The 21,918-nt window shown below is 41.4% G+C and overlaps 1 protein-coding gene across 6 annotated transcripts in view; it reads left to right on the top strand.

Moving 5' to 3' along the window:
* Eml4 (EMAP like 4) overlaps window positions 1-21,918 on the top strand; it is a 128,372-nt gene that overhangs the window by 91,256 nt on the left and 15,198 nt on the right. For all 6 annotated transcript variants that reach the window (XM_036170621.1, XM_036170620.1, XM_036170619.1 and 3 more), the window contains 10 exons: window positions 1,940-2,009; window positions 3,501-3,611; window positions 6,126-6,221; window positions 8,126-8,260; window positions 8,456-8,591; window positions 11,865-12,016; window positions 13,211-13,336; window positions 13,419-13,550; window positions 14,985-15,052; window positions 20,607-20,695. In XM_036170621.1, coding sequence (XP_036026514.1) covers window positions 1,940-2,009; window positions 3,501-3,611; window positions 6,126-6,221; window positions 8,126-8,260; window positions 8,456-8,591; window positions 11,865-12,016; window positions 13,211-13,336; window positions 13,419-13,550; window positions 14,985-15,052; window positions 20,607-20,695 — 1,115 coding nt within the window. The remainder of the gene's footprint in view (window positions 1-1,939; window positions 2,010-3,500; window positions 3,612-6,125; window positions 6,222-8,125; window positions 8,261-8,455; window positions 8,592-11,864; window positions 12,017-13,210; window positions 13,337-13,418; window positions 13,551-14,984; window positions 15,053-20,606; window positions 20,696-21,918) is intronic.

The following is a 21,918-nucleotide window of genomic DNA, read 5'->3' as shown; positions in this document are numbered from 1 at the left end:
ATGCATAAACATTTTATATAGAATGTATAGACCATATGTCTCCTGGAGAGGTATGGACAGACAGGGATTTTGATAAACAAGAGCTAGAGAAATGGTTCAGTGGTTACAGCTTGCAAATAGGGGGCCTGAGTTATAATCCCTTGCACCCTTGTAAAAGCTGGGCACAGTACATGTCAGTAACTCCAGTGCTGTAGGGTGGAGACAGACAGATCTCAGACTGGCTATCTAGCCAGTCCAGCCAAAACACCAAGCTCCAGGTTCAGTGACAGACTCCACCCTGTCTCAAAAAATAAGGTGGGCTAGGCAGTGAGTTAGTTCAGTGAGTAATGGCAAATGTGATACACACACACACACACACACACACACACACACACACACAAATAAATAAATAAATATTTCTTAATGAATATTGGTGCTGTGGGATGTTCTGTATTCTGTGAATATGGTGTTCTGATTGGTTGATAAATTAAAAGCTGATTGGCTAGTAGCCAGACAGGAAGTATAGGTGAGATAAACAGACAAGAACAATTCTGGGAAGGCTGAAAGGCTGAGTCGGGTGATGCCAGCCCGCCATCCATGGAACAACATGTGATAGTACACAGGTAAAGCAATGGAACACGTGGCGACACATAGATAAACAAAAATGGGCTGAGTTTAAGTGTAAGAGATAGTTAGTAGTTAGCCTGTGCTAATGGCCTAGCAGTTTTAATTAATATCAGCCTTGGTGTACTTGGGTCTGAGTGGCTGCGGGCCAGGTGGGACAGAAAAAAACTTTCAGCTACAGTTGGGCTGTTGAGATAGCTCAGCAAAGGCACTTGCCCCGAACCTGACAGTGCGATCCATGTGGTTGGAGAAGAAAACTAACTCCCGCAAGTTGTACTCTGATCTCCACAGCATTTGTGCATGGAGGGACAGGGATTTTGATAAACAAGAGCTAGAGAAATGGTTCAGTGGTTACAGCTTGCAAATAGGGGGCCTGAGTTATAATCCCTTGTATCCTTGTAAAAGCTGGGCACACACATGCACAGACTTGCACACACATAAAATGTCATAAAATTTAAATTGCAAATATTGAATGAGGTGGAGAATGATAGAGGAAGACACCCAACATTGTCCTCTGGCCTCCACAGGAAGGCTTGCACACCTACACACCCGTATGCACACACAAATTTTGTGTGTACCGTGGTCTATTAGAGTACAGTTGCCACAGTATTTTCCATTTTCATATAGCACTCATTGCCCTGGGTTAGATTTATACAAGCTTAACATTAAGAACCAGCTATAAAGCCAGGCGGTGGTGGCACACGCCTTTAATCTCAGCACTCGGGAGGCAGAGGCAGAGGCAGAGGCAGGCGGATCTCTGAGTTCGAGGCCAGCCTGGTCTCCAAAGTGAGTTCCAGGAAAGGTGCAAAGCTACACAGAGAAACTCTGTCTCGAAAAAATAATTTAAAAAAAACAAAAAAAACAAAAAAAAAAAACCTAGCTATAGGTTGGTAGAATTATATTGGAAGATGTTTAGTACTGCTTTTTGTTTGTTGCTAAAATACTGAAGAGTTACTAAGTTAGTAAGTGTGTAAGGATTATGTAAAGATGAAGCTATGCTTACATTTTAGTAGATGAAAATTACACTGGGCCATACTTCACTTCATCAAACCATGTAAACATGTCTGTAAGTAGGGCAACTACAAAAGAATTGGAACAGGTGAAAACGGTTTCCATTTTTACTAGACCAAATTATGAATAAATATCTTCTATGAATTCAGTATTCTATTCTCTTATAGATTAATAAAGAAAAATAGATGTTTGCTTAGCTTACTAATAAAAATAAATAGGTCAGGTGTGTTTTTAAGACTGAAAACTAAAAAGATACTGATACAAAGGTACATCTATGCTGTTTCATGTTTCTGTATTCAAAATTATTGTTGCTACTGCTTTTTAGCCTGGCTATCCATCCTGACAAGATTAGGATCGCGACTGGACAGATAGCTGGAGTGGACAAGGATGGAAGGGTAAGCAGCCAGTTTCATGTGTCTCCTCCTGCTGCTAGACGGACTGACGTAGCCGCTGCTCATTGTCTTACTGAACGATATGAAAGAATCTTTAGTGTTGGGGGAAATGATAGAATGCAAGGAGGTCTTAAAATGCAGGATTCAAACTACTGTTTCCTTCTGAATAAGTATTCTTCCTAGGAAACTGTCTACACATGCAGATGGAATGGCTCTTGCTTGTCAAAGGTTAACTTGTTAAACTGAGTTCCTCCTAGTTGCTGGCCCTCCTGGTTTTCTGTCAGGAGGACAGCTGATATCTTTCAGTTTTCAGTTTCAGTTACTCTGGTTTCACTGGATTGTTTTATAAACATCTCTGACTTGTGAGATAGTGGATTGACGATGGCTAGCATATGTCTGTGATGTTCTCTGGGTTCAGTTTCTATAAAGTGGGAGGGTTGTATCAGATGACGCTGAAGAGCCCTCCAGCTCTGTATTCTTTAAGGATTCTTTCCAGAGAGCTTAGTAGACAGTTATTTATTTATTTTTTAAGGTACGTTATGTCAGGAATAAAGGTAATACTAAAAGCAAAGTATCAGGGGTGATGGTCACCCACACCTGTTGTACCTCTTTCTTGGTGGCCTGCTTGAGTTTAAGAGTTTGAGATCAGCCTGGATAAAATTGTAAGATCCTGTCTCAAAAAAAGCAAAGTACCCAGAACACATTGGAACCAGAGTCTAGCTCCACCTTTAGTAGCTGTAAAAGCGAGTTTACAATCTCTGTCTGTCTCCTCATCTCCAGAGTGAGAGTTGCAGATTATGGTATTGCATAACACTAAATATACAAATATTTGCTGCTATGATCACTCTTATTTCTATAGTATTAGGGAAAAGTTCTTATTCAAGACTGTCTGGAGGCATGTCTAAATTTTGTAGTTTTTGTCTTACTAAGGTGGCAAATTGGACTAGGTATGGTGGCGCACACCTTTAATCCCAGCACTCAGGAGGCAAAGTCAGGTAGATCTCTTGAGTTGGAGACCAGCCTGGTCTGCATAGTGAGTTCCAGGACAGCCAGGGCTACATAGAAAAACCCTGTCTCATAACTAAAAAAACCCAAATAAACAAAAAGCAAACTGCTATCTGCTAGTGGTGCACATAGCTACACTTGGTAGTAGTGTACATTTCTACTGTGTGCAGTGGTGCACATGTATATGCTGTGTGGTAGTGGTGCACATATATATGCTGTGTGCAGTGGTGCACATGTATATGCTGTGTGGTAATGGTGCACATATCTGCTGTGTGGTAGTGATGCACATTTCTACTGTGTGCAGTGGTGCACATGTATATGCTGTGTGGTAGTGGTGCTCATTTCTACTGTGTGCAGTGGTGCGCATGTATATGCTGTGGTAGTGGCACATATCTACTGTGTGCAGTGGTGCACATGTATATGCTGTGTGGTAGTGGTGCACATGTCTGCACCCACCTAAGTATGCTAGTTCTATCTTGTGTTTTGCAGCCTCTGCAACCCCATGTCAGGGTGTGGGATTCAGTAAGCCTTTCCACATTGCATGTCATTGGACTTGGAACTTTTGAGCGTGGAGTGGGATGCCTGGATTTTTCAAAAGCAGTAAGTCACAGTTATATTTTAAAGTAAGCAAGCTAAGCCTGTTTGTTTTGTGTATAATCTTGTATCCATCCAAAAATGAGATGCTAGCTATTGTTAAGTAGTTAGTATTGTAATCTAAGTACTAAATTTGATTTAGGTAGGATCCTGGCTGGAGAGATGGCTCAGGGGTTAGGAGCACTGGCTGCTCTTCCAGAGGACCCAGGTTCAATTCCCAGCAATCACATGACAACTCACAACTGTCTGTAACTCCAGTTCCAGGAGTTCCACCTTCACACAGATGCACATAAAATTAAATAAATTGATTTAGGTAGGATTAAGATATTACATTTATTTATATTTAATTTGTCTTAGCCATTGTTCCACTGTTGTGAAAAGATACCATGTCCACAACAACTTTTATTTAAAAAAAAAAAATTCAGTTGGGGCTTGCTTACAATTTCGGAGGTTTAGTCCATTCTGCACAGCAGGAAGCATGGAGGCGCATAGGCACACATGGAAGCCAAGAGTTCTGTATCTGATTCTGCAGGCAGGAGAAAGAAAGAGACTTCCGAAACCTCAAAGCTCACCCCCCAGTAACATACTTCCTCCAAGAAGGCCACACCTCCTAATCCTTCCAAATAGTGCCACTCCTTAGTGACTAAGCATTCAAGTCTGTGCATCTATGGGAGTCAGTCTCATTTAAACATTATTTTGTCCTGAGATAGAATACCAGTGTACTGGTGAAAATGGGCAGAGGAATAAAGACATAGTGTGGTACAGTTTGAAATAAGCAATAAGATGCATTTTAATTTCAATTTGAATAATAGGAGATATCCATCTTATTAGGAAATTCCGAGGACATTTCATTTCTATCAAATATTTTTCTCTTGGCGTCACATGAGAGCAAGGAAACAATCAGATCTTTGTATTCTCTAAATTCACGAACTATCTGAGTTCTGAATTGATGATAGTATTAGTTTAAATTTACGTGTAGTGACCTGGAGAATGGTTTGGTGGTTGAGAGCACTTGCTGCTCTTGCAGAGGACCTGAGTTCAATCCCCAGGACCCACATGGTGGCTCACAACCATCTGTTAAAACTTTTATTTTAATTGTGTATAGCAATGTCATGTAAGCTTTGAGGATTTCTTATGAGAAGAAAGTAAGATGTTCTTCATCTGAACATTTTACTTTTCCTTGAATTATTGGTTACATTTATAAAGTTTGTAGAAAAAGAAAAGAAAAGAAAAAACCTATATTTTCACAGTCATGTTTTGGTTTTCAAGTACACCTCTCTAGATTTTGCTGGGCTTTATATTTCAGAATGTGTTTAGCTATTCACATTATCTCTTCAGTTCTTACCTGTCAGCCACTGTATTATGACTTACAGGGGGGGTTGGCTCATGAGAAAGAAGACTTTTTTGTTTTTTCGAGACAGGGTTTCTCTGTAGCTTTGAGCCTGTCCTGGACTAGCTGTAGCCCAGGCTGGCCTCGAACTCACAGAGATCCTCCTGCCTCTGCCTCCTGAGTGCTGGTATTACAGGCGTGCGCCACCACTGCCCGGCGAGAAAGGAGACATTTTTAAAGCAGAAGATTGAGTTGGATTCCCAGCTTTGCTTGTTTGAAGGCACTGAATGGCAAGAGTCTGACAGGCCAGGAAGGGAATCTATCATACTAAAAACAGAGGTAGCAGGGGCGAAGAGCTCTCCTTATGTCACACAGTCAATTCAGTAGCACAGAAGGAAGAGAATCGGGCCAGGTGCTGCTTCCCCTCTTCACTTTCCCGGTTCCAGAGACATTGGGAGACACATGCCACAGCTTCCACTGGAAGGAAATTGTTTGACACTATCCACAATTCCTTCTCTTAAACTTACACATCAAACAAAGGTGGTTTCAGAAAAATGAGATAGAAAAACTTATTTTCATTTATCTCATTTATTCATGTTACTCTAAACCAAATATGTCACAAAAACTTAAACCAGCGAACTTTAAAACAGCATTTAATTTTAGTATATTCCATCAAACTATCAAAAGTTCAGCCGGGCAGGGAGTGGTGCACGCCTTTAATCCCAGCACTCGGGAGGCAGAGCCAGGTGGATCTCTGTGAGTTCGAGGCCAGCCTGGTCTACAGAGAGAGAACCAGGACAGGCACCAAAACTACATAGAGAAACCCTGTCTCAAAAAACAAACAAACCAACCAAAAACTATCAAAAGTTCACCAGTCGAAAGTGCATGGAATTACGTCTCTTTCTTCTGCATGGAGAAATGTGTTTTCTAATAGCAAGAAGTAAGCAGAAGGCAGTGTGAGGGGCTAGGAGAGTCTCAGAACCAGTGCCTGGTGCCTGATGGCGGCCAGTGGGTATCAGCTCAGGAGCAAAACCAGACATAGGAAAAAGTCAGTGAGTGTCTGTATTCATAAAAGAGCATAGTTTTTGTAACGAGTCCATTCAGTTGTGTCTCAAAGGAATTTAAAATTTTTCATTATCTCACTATTAGTAGTTTTAATCGTGGCATTTTTTCCTTCAAATTTACTTTAGGATTCAGGTGCTCATTTATGTGTTATTGATGACTCCAATGAACATATGCTTACTGTATGGGACTGGCAGAAAAAATCAAAAGTAGCAGAGATAAAGGTAAATCAAAATAAATATTGTCTTTTAGAGTCCATTATTTGACAGATACTTGGATTTATAGTATATGCGTATCCAGATTATAAGAGTAAACTCACAGTTCTTATTCATCAACTTTTCCAATTTATTAGGAATCTGTGATATTGTGATATTTTGTCTAACACTACAGTTAGATAAAATAGTCAACTTGGAGCAGTTTCATATTTCAGAAAACATGCTACTGAAATATCATAGTAGATGGACTGAGCACTCTGCCTGGCTACTACCCATTAGTGAACTTGACTTTTCAATCAGCCTCTAAGGTTTTAGCAGTCTAGAGGAAAGTTTTACTTAAGAACATGCTTGATATGACTGAAGGTCATACATAAAAACACAAGATTTTATATAATGACTATAGGAAGTGCTGTAGCATTTAGAGGGATTGTATAATTTCTAAGTGCTGGAGGATGGTACAATCTCTGAAATACATAGATCTTCCTCTTTTGTAGTAAGGTCTACCATGTGAGGGCTGGCTCACCCTTCTGGGATTTGTTGCTTACAGAGCTCCGTTGCAGAGTCTGACTGTGTACCTCCAGCCCAGTCTTCCTGGACATGGTCTGTGAACCCAATATTGCCTCCCAATGTGGATGCTGTATTCATCCGAGACACCGGGGTTTCATACTTGTCTCTTCCATTTCTTTCTCATACAGATTCCCCCAATTCTCCTATATGTCCATTTCCAGAATAGCTAATTGTAAAGTAAGTAAAGCTTAACTTCAGGGTATTTATTCCTATTTAGAGCAGAAAGGAAAGCCTTTGTAGAAAAGAACACGGGCATTTTGCCAGGAATGACCTAGTTCTAGGACTAGACCCCTGGCCCTCTCCCCACCATTTTTCTCCCTGTGTATTGACCTTACAGCATTCTAACAGGGGGCTCTCTCTATGTAAGTCATAAAGACCTGAATGCCTGGTAGTAACTATACTTTGTGTAAGTTTAAAGTTCAGTGTGGAGCTGCTGCTGGGTGGGTGACTCGGAATCGCCATTTTGGAAAACTGTTTGGCATTGCCTCTTAGGGCTGAACATAGACCTACTTGCTGACACAGCCTGGTTTTCTCCAGAGTATAAACCCAACGTAAATAGACTGATACACTCACTAGAATGCAGATTACAGTGCTGTTTACAGTAACTGATTTGTTGTTTTTTTTTTAAAGTGGATCTACCCTAGTCCCAGCTGCAGGAGAGGTAGTCCTTTACCCCCCCTTTCCAAGGACTATTTTACAGCATTTAGACTGACCGTGAATGGATCTCACAAATACCATTTTGAGAAATACTGTAAACAAGAGAGGAGTACACCGCCTGTAACTCTGTTTAAGTGAAAAGCCCCTCTGCTTTGATTTCCTTCGCACAGGCAAGGCGAGGTAACTAGAAAGGGGTCTGGTCTGTTTCTGGCTCTGCCGGTCTGATCTCTAAGACAACACACATGGCCTTCACACCTCACAGTTGGAGTGTGCTTTCCTGAACATGTTAGAAGTATGCTGGAATTCTTACAGACGTCTTAAAAATAAACGGCATAAGAATTGATAGAATGGTATAAGGACATCAAATTTAAGTCTTGATTCTAGAAGTCTGTTCTTAAAAAAGTTTTTTTTAGGAAGCCAGGTAGTGTGGCGCACGCCTTCAATCCTGGTGCTTGTGAGGCAGAGGCAGGTAGATCTTTGAGTTCAAGGTCAGCCAGGTCTACAGAGTGAGTTCCAGGAGAGCCAGGGCCGCACAGAGAGACCCTGTCTAGGGATGGGGAATTTAGGAAAAATAAATCTTAGAAGAAAAAGCATTTCCTAAAACATTTCCCCGTCTTTGTAAGGAAGTGTGCTTGAATCTTGGTAGCAGTAAGAATCTGTACTCCTCTGAAGGCGTCATTTTTTCACAGACGACAAATGAAGTTGTCCTGGCTGTGGAGTTCCACCCAGCAGACGCAAACGCTCTGATAACATGTGGTAAATCTCATATTTTTTTCTGGACCTGGAGTGGCAGTTCACTAACAAGAAAACAGGGAATTTTTGGGGTAAGGATCAGAATGTCATAACATCATTGGATATATATACACACACGTATGTATGTATGTATGTATGTATGTTTGTTTGTATGTATGTATGTTTGTTTGTATGTATGAATGAATGATGCTAATCTTTTCTTGTTGTTAGGTAAGCATAAAATCACCATGACAAAGAGAAAACTGAAAATTCTCATTTTATTGTAGAAATATGAAAAACCAAAATTCGTTCAGTGTTTAGCATTCTTGGGGAATGGAGATGTCCTCACTGGAGACTCAGGTGGAATCCTGCTTATCTGGAGCAAAACTACCGTAGAGCCCCCACTTGGGAAAGGACCGAAAGGTATATTATTCCTATGTTAATTGCGCTGCATAATTCTCACCCTTACCTGAGCAGGAGAGAAAGTGCACTCTGGAGTAATGTGAGCGTTACCAACATACCTGTTCAGGAGATCGTTTCTAATGAAATTGTGTGTTATGCATATATAATCTACATATGATAGGGAACTTTTCCCTCCAGAAGTGTAATATGAGAGAGAGTGAGCACTCACAAGCACACATGGTACCTATGATTTAAAATACATAAAGGTTCTCTCTCCCCTGGGCCAGTACTCAGCTATCTGAGCAGAACACCTGGTCATACTTTGAAGTCGGACACAGGGAAATGGGGAAATGAATAACCCATCGTTCTGTTCCCTTCTCTTCCTAACTGCAGCCCTCTTCCCAGCTCTGCTAGTAGCAGCCCTACTATTCTTTCCACACATTTGAGCTTGCACACACACACACACACACACACACACACACACACACACAAGAAAAGGCTTTAAAATGTGCATCCCTCTTGTCTGTCAGGCTCCTGAGAAATGAGAGAGCCCTCTAGGTGTCTTCATTGTCAGGGAGGCAGACTTGCCTATGGAAACTGCTCTCTCAGAGATTAACTAAAAGGGCCTGCTGGTAAGCTTGGGTCGACGTGGCTGGATAATTAGACCTAGACAGAAAGTTTTTAAACTCAAAGAGCAGTTTTTCTCAGCAAATATTTTAAATATTTGACCTAAACTAGACCATCAAAAATGAAGGTCCATAAGAGAGATTGTCAAGTGTAGTGTTTTGGTTATAGTTTATCAAAGAAACTTGGAGTTTGCTTGAATTTGAAACACTGAAAATTTTTACTTAGTTATTATTTGGGCTTTGTGACAACAACATTCTCAGCAGGAAAGGAAGTGAGTCAGTCCCAGTACGGAAGGTTTTGTCTCTTGAAGTGGTGGTTCTGCTCTCGGTTTTCCAAACATCCATCATTTGGGGAGGATCATACATGTTTGAGGAGGCTGTTTGACATGTTTAGAAATAGGGAGGTTGAATTAAGAACAGAAAACCTTGATTTTACTTTCCTGTATTCTTAATGGGAAACCATGAAACTCTACACCTACTTTTTATGGGGTTTTTGTTTTTGTTTTATTTTGTTAGACAGGGTTTCACATGGGGATCCACGGCCTCTACCTTCCAAATGCAGGGAGTGAAAGTATGCACCATCATGCCCAGCTATTTTTGTAATCAGTCAGTCTCTCTCCCTCCCTCCCTCTCTCTCAGTCCTTTCCTCTCCCCTCCCTCTCCCTCCCCCCTCCCTTTCCCTCTCTTTCTCCCTTCCTCTTTCTCTCTTTCTATCTCTCTCTTTTTTGGTTTTTCGAGACAGGGTTTCTCTCTGTAGCCTTGGCTGTCCTGGGACTCGCTCTGTAGACCAGGCTGGCTTCAAACTCATAGAGATCCTCCTGCCTCTGCCTCCCAAGTGCCCTTTCTCTGTGTGTGTGTGTTTCAAGACAGGGTTTCTCTGTGTAGCCCTGGGTGTCCTGGAACTCACTCTGTAGGTAGACCAGGCTGCCCTTGAACTCGAGATCCGCCTGCCTCTGCCTCCCCAGTGCTGGGATTAAAGGCGTGTGCCACCGTGTCTGGCTGTTTTTGTAATTTCTCATGTGGTGCTTTCAGAGTGCACATAGAAGGAAGGAGACCTAAGATGTGTGGCTGCTCACAGTGTTCTTTGTCTGTTGCTGATCTAAAGGGAGTCAACAGTGCTCAGAAAATTCACGTTTTTCAGGTGTACTGTCTCTCTGGGTACCTAGATGCAATCAGAGCAAAGATAGATAAATTGTGAGGACAGACATCCACTGAACATATTGTGAAGTATTTTTAGGTGGGGGCAGTTGGTCCAAGTAGACAGTCCTTATTTTCCTCTGGGTATACCATCCACTTATATATTTGTATCACTAATGCACTCACACTGAGAAGTTTTCAGAATCAGCTCTGGCTAAAAATGTTTTTAAAATGTTTTACAAACTTATTGAAAGGTCCAGCAGAAAAATCATCTGAGTAAGAGCCTTGTTGATGCATAGTTCACACGGCATACAGTGTGCTCCTTTAATGAGGTCGTTCAGTAACATTGACTAGATCCAGAGTTTTGCACCTGTGGTCATCTCCCAAAAAGGAGCCCTGCACCAGTCAGCAGCCACTCTTGTCTCTCTGGGCGAAATGTGTGACTTTGTAGAGCTAGTCTCTCTTTTGTTTGGTTGCGCCCCCCCCCCCCTTTTTTAAACACACTTCACTATATAGCCCAGGCTGGTCCAGAATGCACTGTGTAGCCCAGGCTGACCTCAAACTCACCAGCTCTGTCCTGGGATGATAGATGTACACTCCCATGCCTGATTATAACTGGCTTCTTTTACTTAACATGTTTTCCAGGTTTATTGTGTTAAGGCATGTTTTATTGCCTCCTTTTTTGACATAATATTCAGTTATGTAGGCATACCCATGTTTTGCTTATCCATTCATCAGTTGCTATTTAATTTTAGAAAATGAATGGTTTTTAAAACTTTTATTCTCCATTTTCCCACAAGATCTAAGGCTATTTGTTGACTTGAGTCATGTTTAAACAAGGGTCTGCTTCCATTGTGAACCTGGTAACTAATTCTTGAAGGCATTCTCTTCCAAAAGCTGCCCTCTTACTTCACCAGCCTCACTTGAGGCTAGAGACCTCTGAATAAGCATTATGGGCTCTGGATCAGGTTTGGGTGGCATAATTTCTTTTCTAGCCCCTGTTTCTCAACAGATTAAGAGGAGTAATTCAGTGTTTACTAGTGATTGTTATGTACTGAGCTAACAAAGGCTTTTTTTTTTTTTTTTTTTGCAAAGCTCCAGGGACATTGAGTTGGGGAGCCTTGGGTCCTGGTCACAGCTTCATTATTAGATCGCTGGTGCCATGCATATGACCCTCATACATGTGCCCTTGCTCTAAATCAGAAGAGTGGCACAGCCTAATAGTGCACAGAACTCTCACAAGAGATGGTGGTGAACCGGGGCCTGCACTATTTGCAGATTGTCCCTTTGGCCTGGACAATTTTTGCTGTGTGGCACTCACTTTTCTGTAGGAAAGTAATGTTGAGTGTACAGAAACATCCATGCAAATGTCCACATGCCATGTCTCAATAACTTGCTGAGGACTGGCTTTTGATTATGAAGCTGTGGACGTCTGAGTATTCACCCTGTGGCTCTGCCGAAGCTTTTTCCAGAGAGACACTAAATACATCATGTTATAACTAGTATTTTTATTTTCCCATCACCATATCAGGCGTCTATCAGATCAACAGACAAATCAAAGCTCACGATGGCAGTGTGTTTACACTTTGTCAGATGCGAAACGGGATGCTATTAACTGGAGGAGGGAAAGACAGAAAAATAATTCTGTGGGACCATGATCTGAACCCTGAGAGAGAAATCGAGGTAAGGCTGACCAACGCTAACAATCTTAAACTTGTAGAACCTCTGCTCGTACCTTCCGTCCCATTTTGAGGTAGCTCCTCTGGGAAACTGACCTGTGTTCTTACCATTCCTTCCCTCCCTCCAAGCAGAGTTTGTTACAGCACAGAGCAATCTGTTTTAGACAAAGTCACTGGGAGTTTGGGGCCTTTGTTATTCATTTTGCAGTGCAAGACATTGAGCTCAGGGCCTGACACAGGCCAGGCAGACACTAGGAGCAGAGGCATATGGAGCCCTCCGTGATATACACATACGAGTCATCCTGTAGTCAGTGGTGTGAAGGTCACTGAGATGATATCACACAGTGTGTAAGTGAAACAGATCTCAGAGAGAAGCCTGTGAGCGGCCTTTCAGATACTTGACAGTGCAGTCATCCTCTTATGTATAAGGGAGTAGTTTTTGACCTCCCCGTGGATTCTAGAAATCTGTGGGTGCTCGAGTCCCGTACAAATGCAGTCCAGTATTTCTGTGGACTTACACTTACTCGTCTATACATTGCTTACTATGTCTGATACAGTGTGGATGTTATCAAGATGTTTTACTGGGTTGTTGGGGAGCTAACGAGGGCTGGTGGTGCATATTCAGTACAGATGGTTTTCACTCCAGTATCTCCAATCCATAGCTGATTTAGTCCTTGTTTGCAGAGTCTACAGATTTAAAAGGCCAGCTGTGTTTTTTGATTTACTGAGATTTTTCTATTTTAGTCCTTGTGACAGTCAAGAATGACGACCCAGAAAAACATAAAACGAAACCCAAGCCGTATTCTTCATGAGCTCCAATAGAACTTACTCCCCTTTTCCCCACACTTGTAACCCTTAACTCTTGGGATCCTACAGAATATAAATTTAAATTTTACTAAAGCCAGCTAGAAGTGAGATCACTGTGAGAAGCTTGTGTAGTATGTGGGAGACTCTGTACTGCAAAGATAATTACTATAAATGAGGCAAAGAATGTTGATAATAATACATTATAACTTCTATGTAATAAGATGTAATTGAACATTAAATTACAATATGATGAGACTAGCACACTGCTTCAGATTTAGAGTCTGTCTTTATTACCCCGTAACTGCATACAGCTGTGAGCACAGCACTATTCAGGTGGTAATTATTGTATGTTACTCTGTTTATGGTAACTTCACACATTCATTTGTTCCAGGTTCCTGATCAGTACGGCACAATTAGGGCTGTTGCCGAAGGAAAGGCAGAACAATTTTTAGTAGGTACATCACGAAACTTTATTTTACGGGGAACATTTAATGATGGCTTCCAAATAGAAGTGCAGGTAAGCTATGTGAGGCCAGCAGTTTCTACGTTATTTTTTGGTGGCACCTTTTGGCTCTTATGACAAGGTTTTTCATTTTCAGGGTCATACAGATGAACTCTGGGGCCTCGCAACACATCCCTTCAAAGACTTGCTCTTGACATGTGCTCAAGACAGACAGGTGTGCATGTGGAACTCCGTGGAGCACAGGCTGGAATGGACCAGGCTTGTGGACGTGAGTGGATCATTCCCTGTGCAGAAAAGGAAAAAGGATTGAGCAGTGATTGAAATTTGTGTTTATGGTTTAGTGAAGGGGCTAAGAGTAAGAAGGAAGTGTTTGGTCTTCAGTTATAGTGTGAGTCTACATTGAGGGAGCAAGATAGCCATGTACATTCTCAGTTTCTGTGGTAAAATTATAAAGATTTCCTCTATTTGTGGAGCATTAGTTAGGAAATATTTGGGCCTCTGTGGTGTTGCAGTTGGTTTCAGTAAATGCTGTAACAGATGCTACTGTTTTCTTTATGAGCGATCTTGTTATTTCTCCCCACTGTATCCAGATCACTACCTTTTCTAGCCTGAAAGAAATATACAAGGTCTTTGTGTCTTGTGGGGCGGGGGTGTCAAAACAGGGTTTCTCTGTGTAAAAGCTATGGCTGTTCTGGAACTTGCTCTGTCTACCATGCTGGCCTCAAACTCAATCTCTTCCTCCGCCTGGGATTTAACTCATGTACCGTCACCACCCAGCATATATTTCTTAACATATTTGGTGTTACCCATATTGTTCCACTGGCCACAAGCCAATTCTCTTTTCCCTTTGCCAGTCAGTCCCAAAGTTCCTTTTCCAGTTGTATCTACATAGTATTTCTCAATGGTTTACAGTAAAGCTGACCAGAATTTCATGTTTATAGGAAACAAGTTATTTAGAAAGATGTTTTTTTCACAGTTCCCTTAGATCTAGGGAGTCTTTCTCCTGTACCCTCTGTCTTAGTGTTCTATTGCTATGAATAGACACTGAGACCATGGCAACTCTTAGAAAGAATAACTAGAAAGAATAACATTTGGGCTGGAGAGATGGCTCAGTGGTTAAGAGCATTGACTGCTCTTCAAGAGGTCCTGAGTTCAATTTCCAGCAACCACATGGTGGCTCACAACCACTTGTAATGAGATCTGGTGCCCTCTTCTGGCCTGTAGGGACACATGCAGGCAGAATACTGTGTACATAATAGATAGATAGATAGATAGATAGATAGATAGATAGATAGATACATACATACATACATACATACATACATACATACATAGATACATAGATAGATAGATAGATAGATAGATAGATAGATAGATAAAAAGAATAGCATTTAATTGGGACTGGCTTACAGTTTCAGAGGTGTAGTCCATTGTCAGCATGGCGGGACATGGCGCTGGAGAAGGAGCTGAGAGTTCTATATCTTGATCCAGAGGCAATAGAAAGTGAACTGTGTTCCACACTGGGTGTAGCTTGAACATATGAGACCTCAAAACCCACCCCCATAGTGAAAGACTTCCTCCAACAAGGCCACACCTCCCAATAGTGCCACTCCCTATGGCCAAGCACCCAAAACACATGAGTTTGTGGGGCCATACCTATTCAAACCACCAAACCCTCAATGGCTGTCCTTTTCTCCTCTAGGAACCAGGACACTGTGCAGATTTTCATCCAAGTGGTACAGTGGTGGCCATCGGAACACACTCAGGCAGGTAAGGTTTTGAAGTGAGCTGAGTGATCTGAAATTGTGGGATGTTTGAATTATTCTTGAGTGTTTTCACTCTCATCTGGGAAATTCATCTCATATATAGCAGACTGAATACCCTTGTGTGTACTCAGCCATCCTTGACTGAGCACTGAATGAAGTGTAAGGCTAGATAGGTGGGTGTCAAATATATCCTCACACACAACCCTAGGTTTTTGTTTTGTTTTGTTTTGTTTTTATTTACTTTATTTTATGTGCATTGCTGTTTTGCCTGCTGGCCAGATCTTTGAGTTACAGACAGTTGTAAGCTGCCATGTGGGTGCTGGGATTTGAACCCAGGTCCTTTGAGAGAGCAGTCAGTGCCCTTAACTACTAAGCCATTTTTCCAGCCCCACAACCCTAGTTTTTTAATTGTTCTGATTGATTAGCTGGGTGATGGCTCAGCAGGTAAGGTGCTTGCCACCAACGCTGATGGCATGTGTTCAGTCCCTGGACTCAAAAGAACCAACTCCTGAAAGTTGTCCTCTGACATCCACATGCATGCCATGGCACGTGCACTCCCCCTTCTCTCTCTCTCTCTCCCCCTTCTCTCCCCCTTCTCTCTCTCTCTCTCTCTCTCTCTCTCTCTCTCTCTCTCTCTCTCACACACACACACACACACACACAGAAGTTTTAAAAAATGATCTGGTGAAACCCACTGAAATTACTTTCTAATATTTACAAAGCTGTGAAATTGCTGTCTTGGTGACTTGGTAAGACGAAAGTTAGGGTGATTATCACTTCTTCGAGCTGTGAGTAGAAAGCACATGAATGAGAGGGCTATAATAAGTAATAAAAACACCACAGGTGTAGTGTTGGCAGTTAGTCCGTTCAGTCTGCTGTGGAGTTGGAGACTACTTAGAATCTGGGTAGGTGCATATCTACAGCATTGCTTGCTACTGTTTTAGCCATTCAGAGCACAATCACTTAGTTCTCTTTTACACCTGGGGGGCAAGTCACATTCAGGGCTAAGAGCTGGTTTATTGTAAAACATGCCCAAATAGTGCATGAGCCAGAAAGATGACTGGTGAAATGTTTAAAGATGTGTTTGTGTCCGTTTATAGATTCTGCATCATGTAATAAATAATGAGTGCATTGGTGACTCAGTCACCAAAATGCAATAGTGTTGCATTAAGTAAAGAAATCAAAGCACTTCTATTGGAGTAATTTAACCAGGAGCAAGCCTGAGTTTGAGTTCTCCATTTTTCTCCCTGTGTCTTCCTTCTCTCTATAGCTTATGGCTTCTGGCCAGCTGTAAACAGTCTGTTGTATGAGTCTGAATCTGTGTCCCTGTGCCTGCATGATGTCTGTTTTATCTGTCCCTATGTCTGTCCCTAACAAAGGGCTTTTGCTCTGTATGTATTGAACAGCACAGAAGGAAAGCGTCACCTGAGAAGGAATGAAACATTAATGGCATGTATTTATTGCATAAGTCCACTTGCATCCTGTTTGCTGTTCTCAGCAAAGGATTATCCTGACACACATACAGACACATGTGTATTGTTCTGGGCGAGAGCATGGCAGAATTAAAGCTGTGCATTAGCTTCAGTTGATCACATGGGAGATCCAAGGCAAGTTACACTGTTCTTTTCAAGGCAGATTAAATGGGCTGAACATTCAGTGTAACAGCAGTATTAAGTCTTAAGTGACCTCGAGGTATATTAGTAACTCAGCTGTGAGGTCCAGAATAATTCTAGTAAGATACTTTCAGGGTTGGGGATTTAGCTCAGTGGTAGAGCACTTGCCTAGCAAGCGCAAGGCCCAGGGTTCGATCCTCAGGTCCAAAAAAAAAAAGATATTTTCAGAATACTGTATCTCCACACATAAGCACAAGAGCATATAAATGATCAGTTATAGCATTGCCATTTTAGAAGAGTATGTGGTGTGTGTGGTGCCTGGGATTGAACCCAGGGCCTTGTGTGCTAGACAAGTGCTCTACAACTGCCTGAAATCTGTATTGTATCATTTTTAAGGGGAAAAATGAGTGCATAGCAGTAAGTGGACATAATTACCACTGCTTAGCTTTATTGAGATACAAACTACCATAAAATTCACCTAAGTATATTAGCTAATGGTGTCAGTACATCTATAGAGCTCTGTAATATAATATTGGACTGTTTCATTAGCCTAGAAAGAAATCTTTTACCCATTAACAGCAGTACTTCTATACCCACCTGTAGGCAGCTGATCAACCTTTTCCTATAGGTTTGCCAGTTCCAGACATTTCATATAAATGGAATCACACAGGCATGCCTTGGAGACTGGCTTCTTTTACCTAAAGTGATAAACCTTGAAAGAATTACATTATGTATAATACTTCATTCGTTTTTATGGCCAGATAGTATTTCATTGTATGGATATACTAACATTAGAAAACCAACGGCCATTTGGGTTTCCACTTTTGACAATAGAGTAATCCTGCTAAACTCATGTACAAGGTTTAGTGTAGGGGTATGCGTTCAGTTGTCTTGGATATCAGTAGACTGGCCAGGTCATATAATTCTGTCTAATGTTTTGACCAACTTTTGTAAGCATATGCAATCCTACCAGAAACTTAAAAGGGCTCCAGTTTCTGCACATCTTCACTGGATCTCCTTCCCTGTGTTTGGTCCCCCAGGTGGGTGTGAAGTAAATCAGCAAGATTTATATTTGCATCATTCTGAGCAAACTGTAGGTTCACATCCTCTTTCCACTTCTGAATTACTGAGTTGTAAAGAGTTCTTTGTCGGATAAAGGATCAGTTGAATTGGGCTGTTCTTCTCTTTTTGGCTTTACTTTTTTTTTTTTTTTTTTGAGACAGGGTTTCTCTGTGTAGCCTTGGCTGGCCTCAGACTCAGAGATCTGCCTGCCACTGCCTCTCAGGTGCTGGGATTAAAGGCCACCACCACATGGCTTTTTTTTTTTTTTCTTTACATTTTTCTAATTACAAAAGTAACATTCCTTTTAATTTTTATTTTCGTGTCTGTGTGTCTGTATTCCATGTGTGTGGTTATCCCTGGAGGCTAGAAGAGGGTGTCAGATCCCCTGTAGCTGTGTAACAGGTGATTGTAAGCTACCCAGCAAGGAACTGAGTCTTCTGGACAAGTAGCAAATAACCATTCACCATTCAACTATCTCTAGCCTCAATGTTCCTCTTTTTATAATTAGAAGATCATTTTAAAAAAAAAAAAAAAGAACAAGGCCCATAGGACACACTATCCAAAACATACTATCATATTTTTCTAAAGGGCATCAAGGTAGTTCTAGCTCTAAATTGTCTGTATATACGTCATATATCCAAGCATGGTGGCACATAGTTGTGATCCCAGCAGTTGTGGGGAGGTAGGAGGATCAGGAGTTCAAGGTCAGGCTTAGCAATAGAATAAATTCACATCCATCCTGGGCTACATGAGACTCAACCTCCACCCCAAAAAGTCATCATGATAAAGGGTGGTGCTGCCTTTTGGTATTTGGTTCACACGTCAATTTAATCTATGATTTACCATCCCTAATGGCCATTACACATTAAGAAAAGCGAGCCTCATAGCGATGTCACATTACTCCCAAATAGAAGCTTTGTTCTAATACATACACCCTATAATAAGAAGTGATTAAATATAACGTGAAAAGTTTGTTTGTAGAAAATTTTCTTTGCTAGGACTTTCAGTAAGAACAGAGATCCTGCCGGGCGGTGGTGGCGCACGCCTTTAATCCCAGCACTTGGGAGGCAGAGCCAGGCGGATCTCTGTGAGTTCGAGGCCAGCCTGGTCTATAGAGTGAGTTCCAGGGAAAAGGTGCAAAGCTACACAGAGAAACCCTGTCTTGAAAAAACCAAAACCAAAAAGAACAGAGATCCTGGCCACGCAGTGAAAAGGGTGAGAGCATCCTAGTATCACTGCACATCTGTAGAGAAATCCTATACTTAGCGCATTCATTGACTTACTATTAAAAAGGACTTGCCAGGCTGGGAGAGGACTCAATAGATGATGCTTTTGATGTGTAGTGTAATGGCTGGAGTGTGGGTCCCCAGATTCCACGTAAGAGTTAAGCAGGTATGGCACCCATCCTCCAATCCCGGCACTCGAGATGTGGAGACAAGCTGGGCAGCTAGAACGGCTCAGTCTTCAAGTTCCTGCGTACAGTCAGAGACCCTTCTCATTGGAGAGTCAGCTCAGGGCTTCCACACACAGGAACAATTAAAATGCAAAATAAAATTCCACTCCAAAAACAGAAGAATCAATCTGCTATGTATTTAAAGAAATAGAAAAAATACACAAGAGTTTGTCTTTTGTTTTTAAGTAGCTGCTGTCTGCAACAGTGTAGGTTTCTGTACATGGAACATGATCTGGGCTTTGTTGCTTGCTAAGGTTGCTTCCAAACAGAAAAATTGTATGTAGTTTTCCTAGAAAAGTTAAAGTGACTTGGAAACAGTCTTAGGGGTTTGCAAACTTTAAAATTAATAATTTTAAATACATAAGAATATAAAAGTTTTGATAATAGTATTAAAACTTGAAGCCTGATGTTCACAGTAACTCTGTATCTCAAGATCCAGTAAGTCTTAGTTGTGATATCACCTTGTTCTCCTTTTGAAAAGGCAGTTCTCAGTGCTTACAGTGGTAGCCTGAAGATTGATGAATAACAGTTCAAAACACACCTACAGTCTGTGGGTGCTGTCAGCTGCACCAACGTATGTTCAGTAAACATGGACCATATGGCTTCAGTGTGCCAGCTTCCTCCTGATTGGCCTTTAAACTCGTGTGTGTAGAGGCTATTAAATGACAGTTTATGAGTTAAATTAGCTACTAGAAGTTTCAGTCCCTCCCACACAGAATTACTACAATTCATTCATGAATGTCCCCGTCCCTGCCTGCCTCCCTAGCTGTGCAGCTGCTGTTCCTCCTCCCCCTCAGTGTTCACTTCACGCTGCATCCCCCTTGACTGGCTCTTCTGTGCCTGCTCTCATTCACTTCCTCCCGTGAGTTCTGTGTTGTTTACCCAGCGTCCTGGGGTTACCATTTAGTCATTTCTCTTTGCCCATTGCCCCATCTGCTGTTTCTCAGCTCTAGAGTAATCTTGAAAAACCTTAACCCTGTCACTTTATTTTTCTAAAAGTGCCTAACAGAGGTACCTGAGTAGAAACAAGAACACTAGACCCATGTCTATCTAGCAGCATTTTTAAAATACAACCTTAACTAGAACATAGAAGCATAGTCATAATTAAAAGATTAATACTGACAAAGCGACTTCTAGGACAGCCTCCAAAAGCTACAGAGAATCCCTGTCTCAAAAAAACAAAAACAAAAACAAAAAAGATTAATACTGAAGTTTTTAAAGTTCAAATGTAGAAAAAGGGTGCTGGAGAGATGTGCTGGAGAGATGGCTCAGTGATTAAGAGCACTGGCTGCTCTTCCAGAGGACCCAGGTTCAATTCCCAGCACCCACATGGCAGCTTACAAAATTTAAAAAAATGTAGAAAAAGTCAGTTAATTTTTCCTGTAAATGTTAATATCTGAAGGCAGTTTTTATTTTTTCCTTCCTAACAGGTGGTTTGTTCTGGATGCAGAAACAAGAGACCTCGTGTCCATCCACACTGATGGGAATGAGCAGCTCTCCGTGATGCGCTACTCAGTAGGTGGGCAGACCTCCCCCTCTCGACATGCACTCACTGAAATCATGTTTGCTTGTTCCTCTCTGTTTTCAAGAGTTGTTGCGTGTCCCCTGAACATCAGGCTGAATTCCACTACTGGAAACTAAGAAACCTGAGAAATGAAGCAGCATAGTAACCATCAAGCAAGCATGCATTTAGAATGAACTATGGCAGCTGCAGTAGGAGTTCTAAACAGCACAGCCAAGCCATACATACCATACACCAGGGTCTTTGTATATTAAGATGAGTGTAGTAGTCTTTCTCCTTGGGACCACCAGCCCCTAGATAATGACACTGAGACTTACTGACTGTGAAAGCTTGGCCTTCAGCTTAGGCTTGTTCCCAACTAGTTCTTACCATTTAAATTAGCCTGTTTCTAGTAATCTACATTCTGCCACGTGGCTTTTTCCTTTCCTTTCCATTCTGTATGTCTAACTCCCTCCGTGTCTGGCTGGCATCTCTCTCGTGCCTAGGCTCATCTCCAGTTCCTCCCTCTCCTTGGAAGTCCTACCTATTCTCTCCCGTCTAGCTATTGGCCATTCAACTTTCTATTAAACCAATCACAGCAATACATCTTCACACGGTGTACAAATATCCCCCAATAGCTGAATGTTACATCTAATTAGAAACCTTTTCTTTGTATATAAAAGGAAATAAACAGTGGAGAATGAAGCCAAGGGCTCAGTCCTTGGCTTTGTCAAAAAATTGTAGAAGAAATAGCCAGAATATACAGTAATATCCAAATACTCTAGTTAGCATTGTTCGGAGTTACATAATCATAATTGGTTGTTGCTAGATAAAATACTTAGTAATTCATTAATTTTATATAACTCATTCAGCTTTGAATAATTCTTTGTGCTTTATTCAAAATGGTTTTCCAGTATTCTAGTTACTTTTGTTGTTGTTATTTATGTGGTTTGATTCATATTATTCTCTTCTAGAGTTAGTCTGACTTTTTGGGGGCATAGTCTTTCCTTAGCTGGCCTGAAACTCAAAATTCTCCTTCCTCTTGGAAGAACTGGGGTTGTAGGTATGCGCACATGGAATTTCTTATCTTTGAATATTGAGAGTTGGTTAGGTCTGTCTTTGTAGTGCTAGGGTTAAAACCAGGCCTCCATGCATGGACAGGCAAACACTTCATCAAGGAGCTATATCTTTGGCCCAGAAAGTGTATTCTCATAGCTGTTGGATTAAGAGTAAAGAAAAAA

The sequence above is a fragment of the Onychomys torridus genome, chromosome 21 (genome assembly GCF_903995425.1).
Source record: "Onychomys torridus chromosome 21, mOncTor1.1, whole genome shotgun sequence".
Lineage (NCBI taxonomy): Eukaryota > Metazoa > Chordata > Mammalia > Rodentia > Cricetidae > Onychomys > Onychomys torridus.
This window is presented reverse-complemented; position numbering and strand designations above follow the sequence as displayed.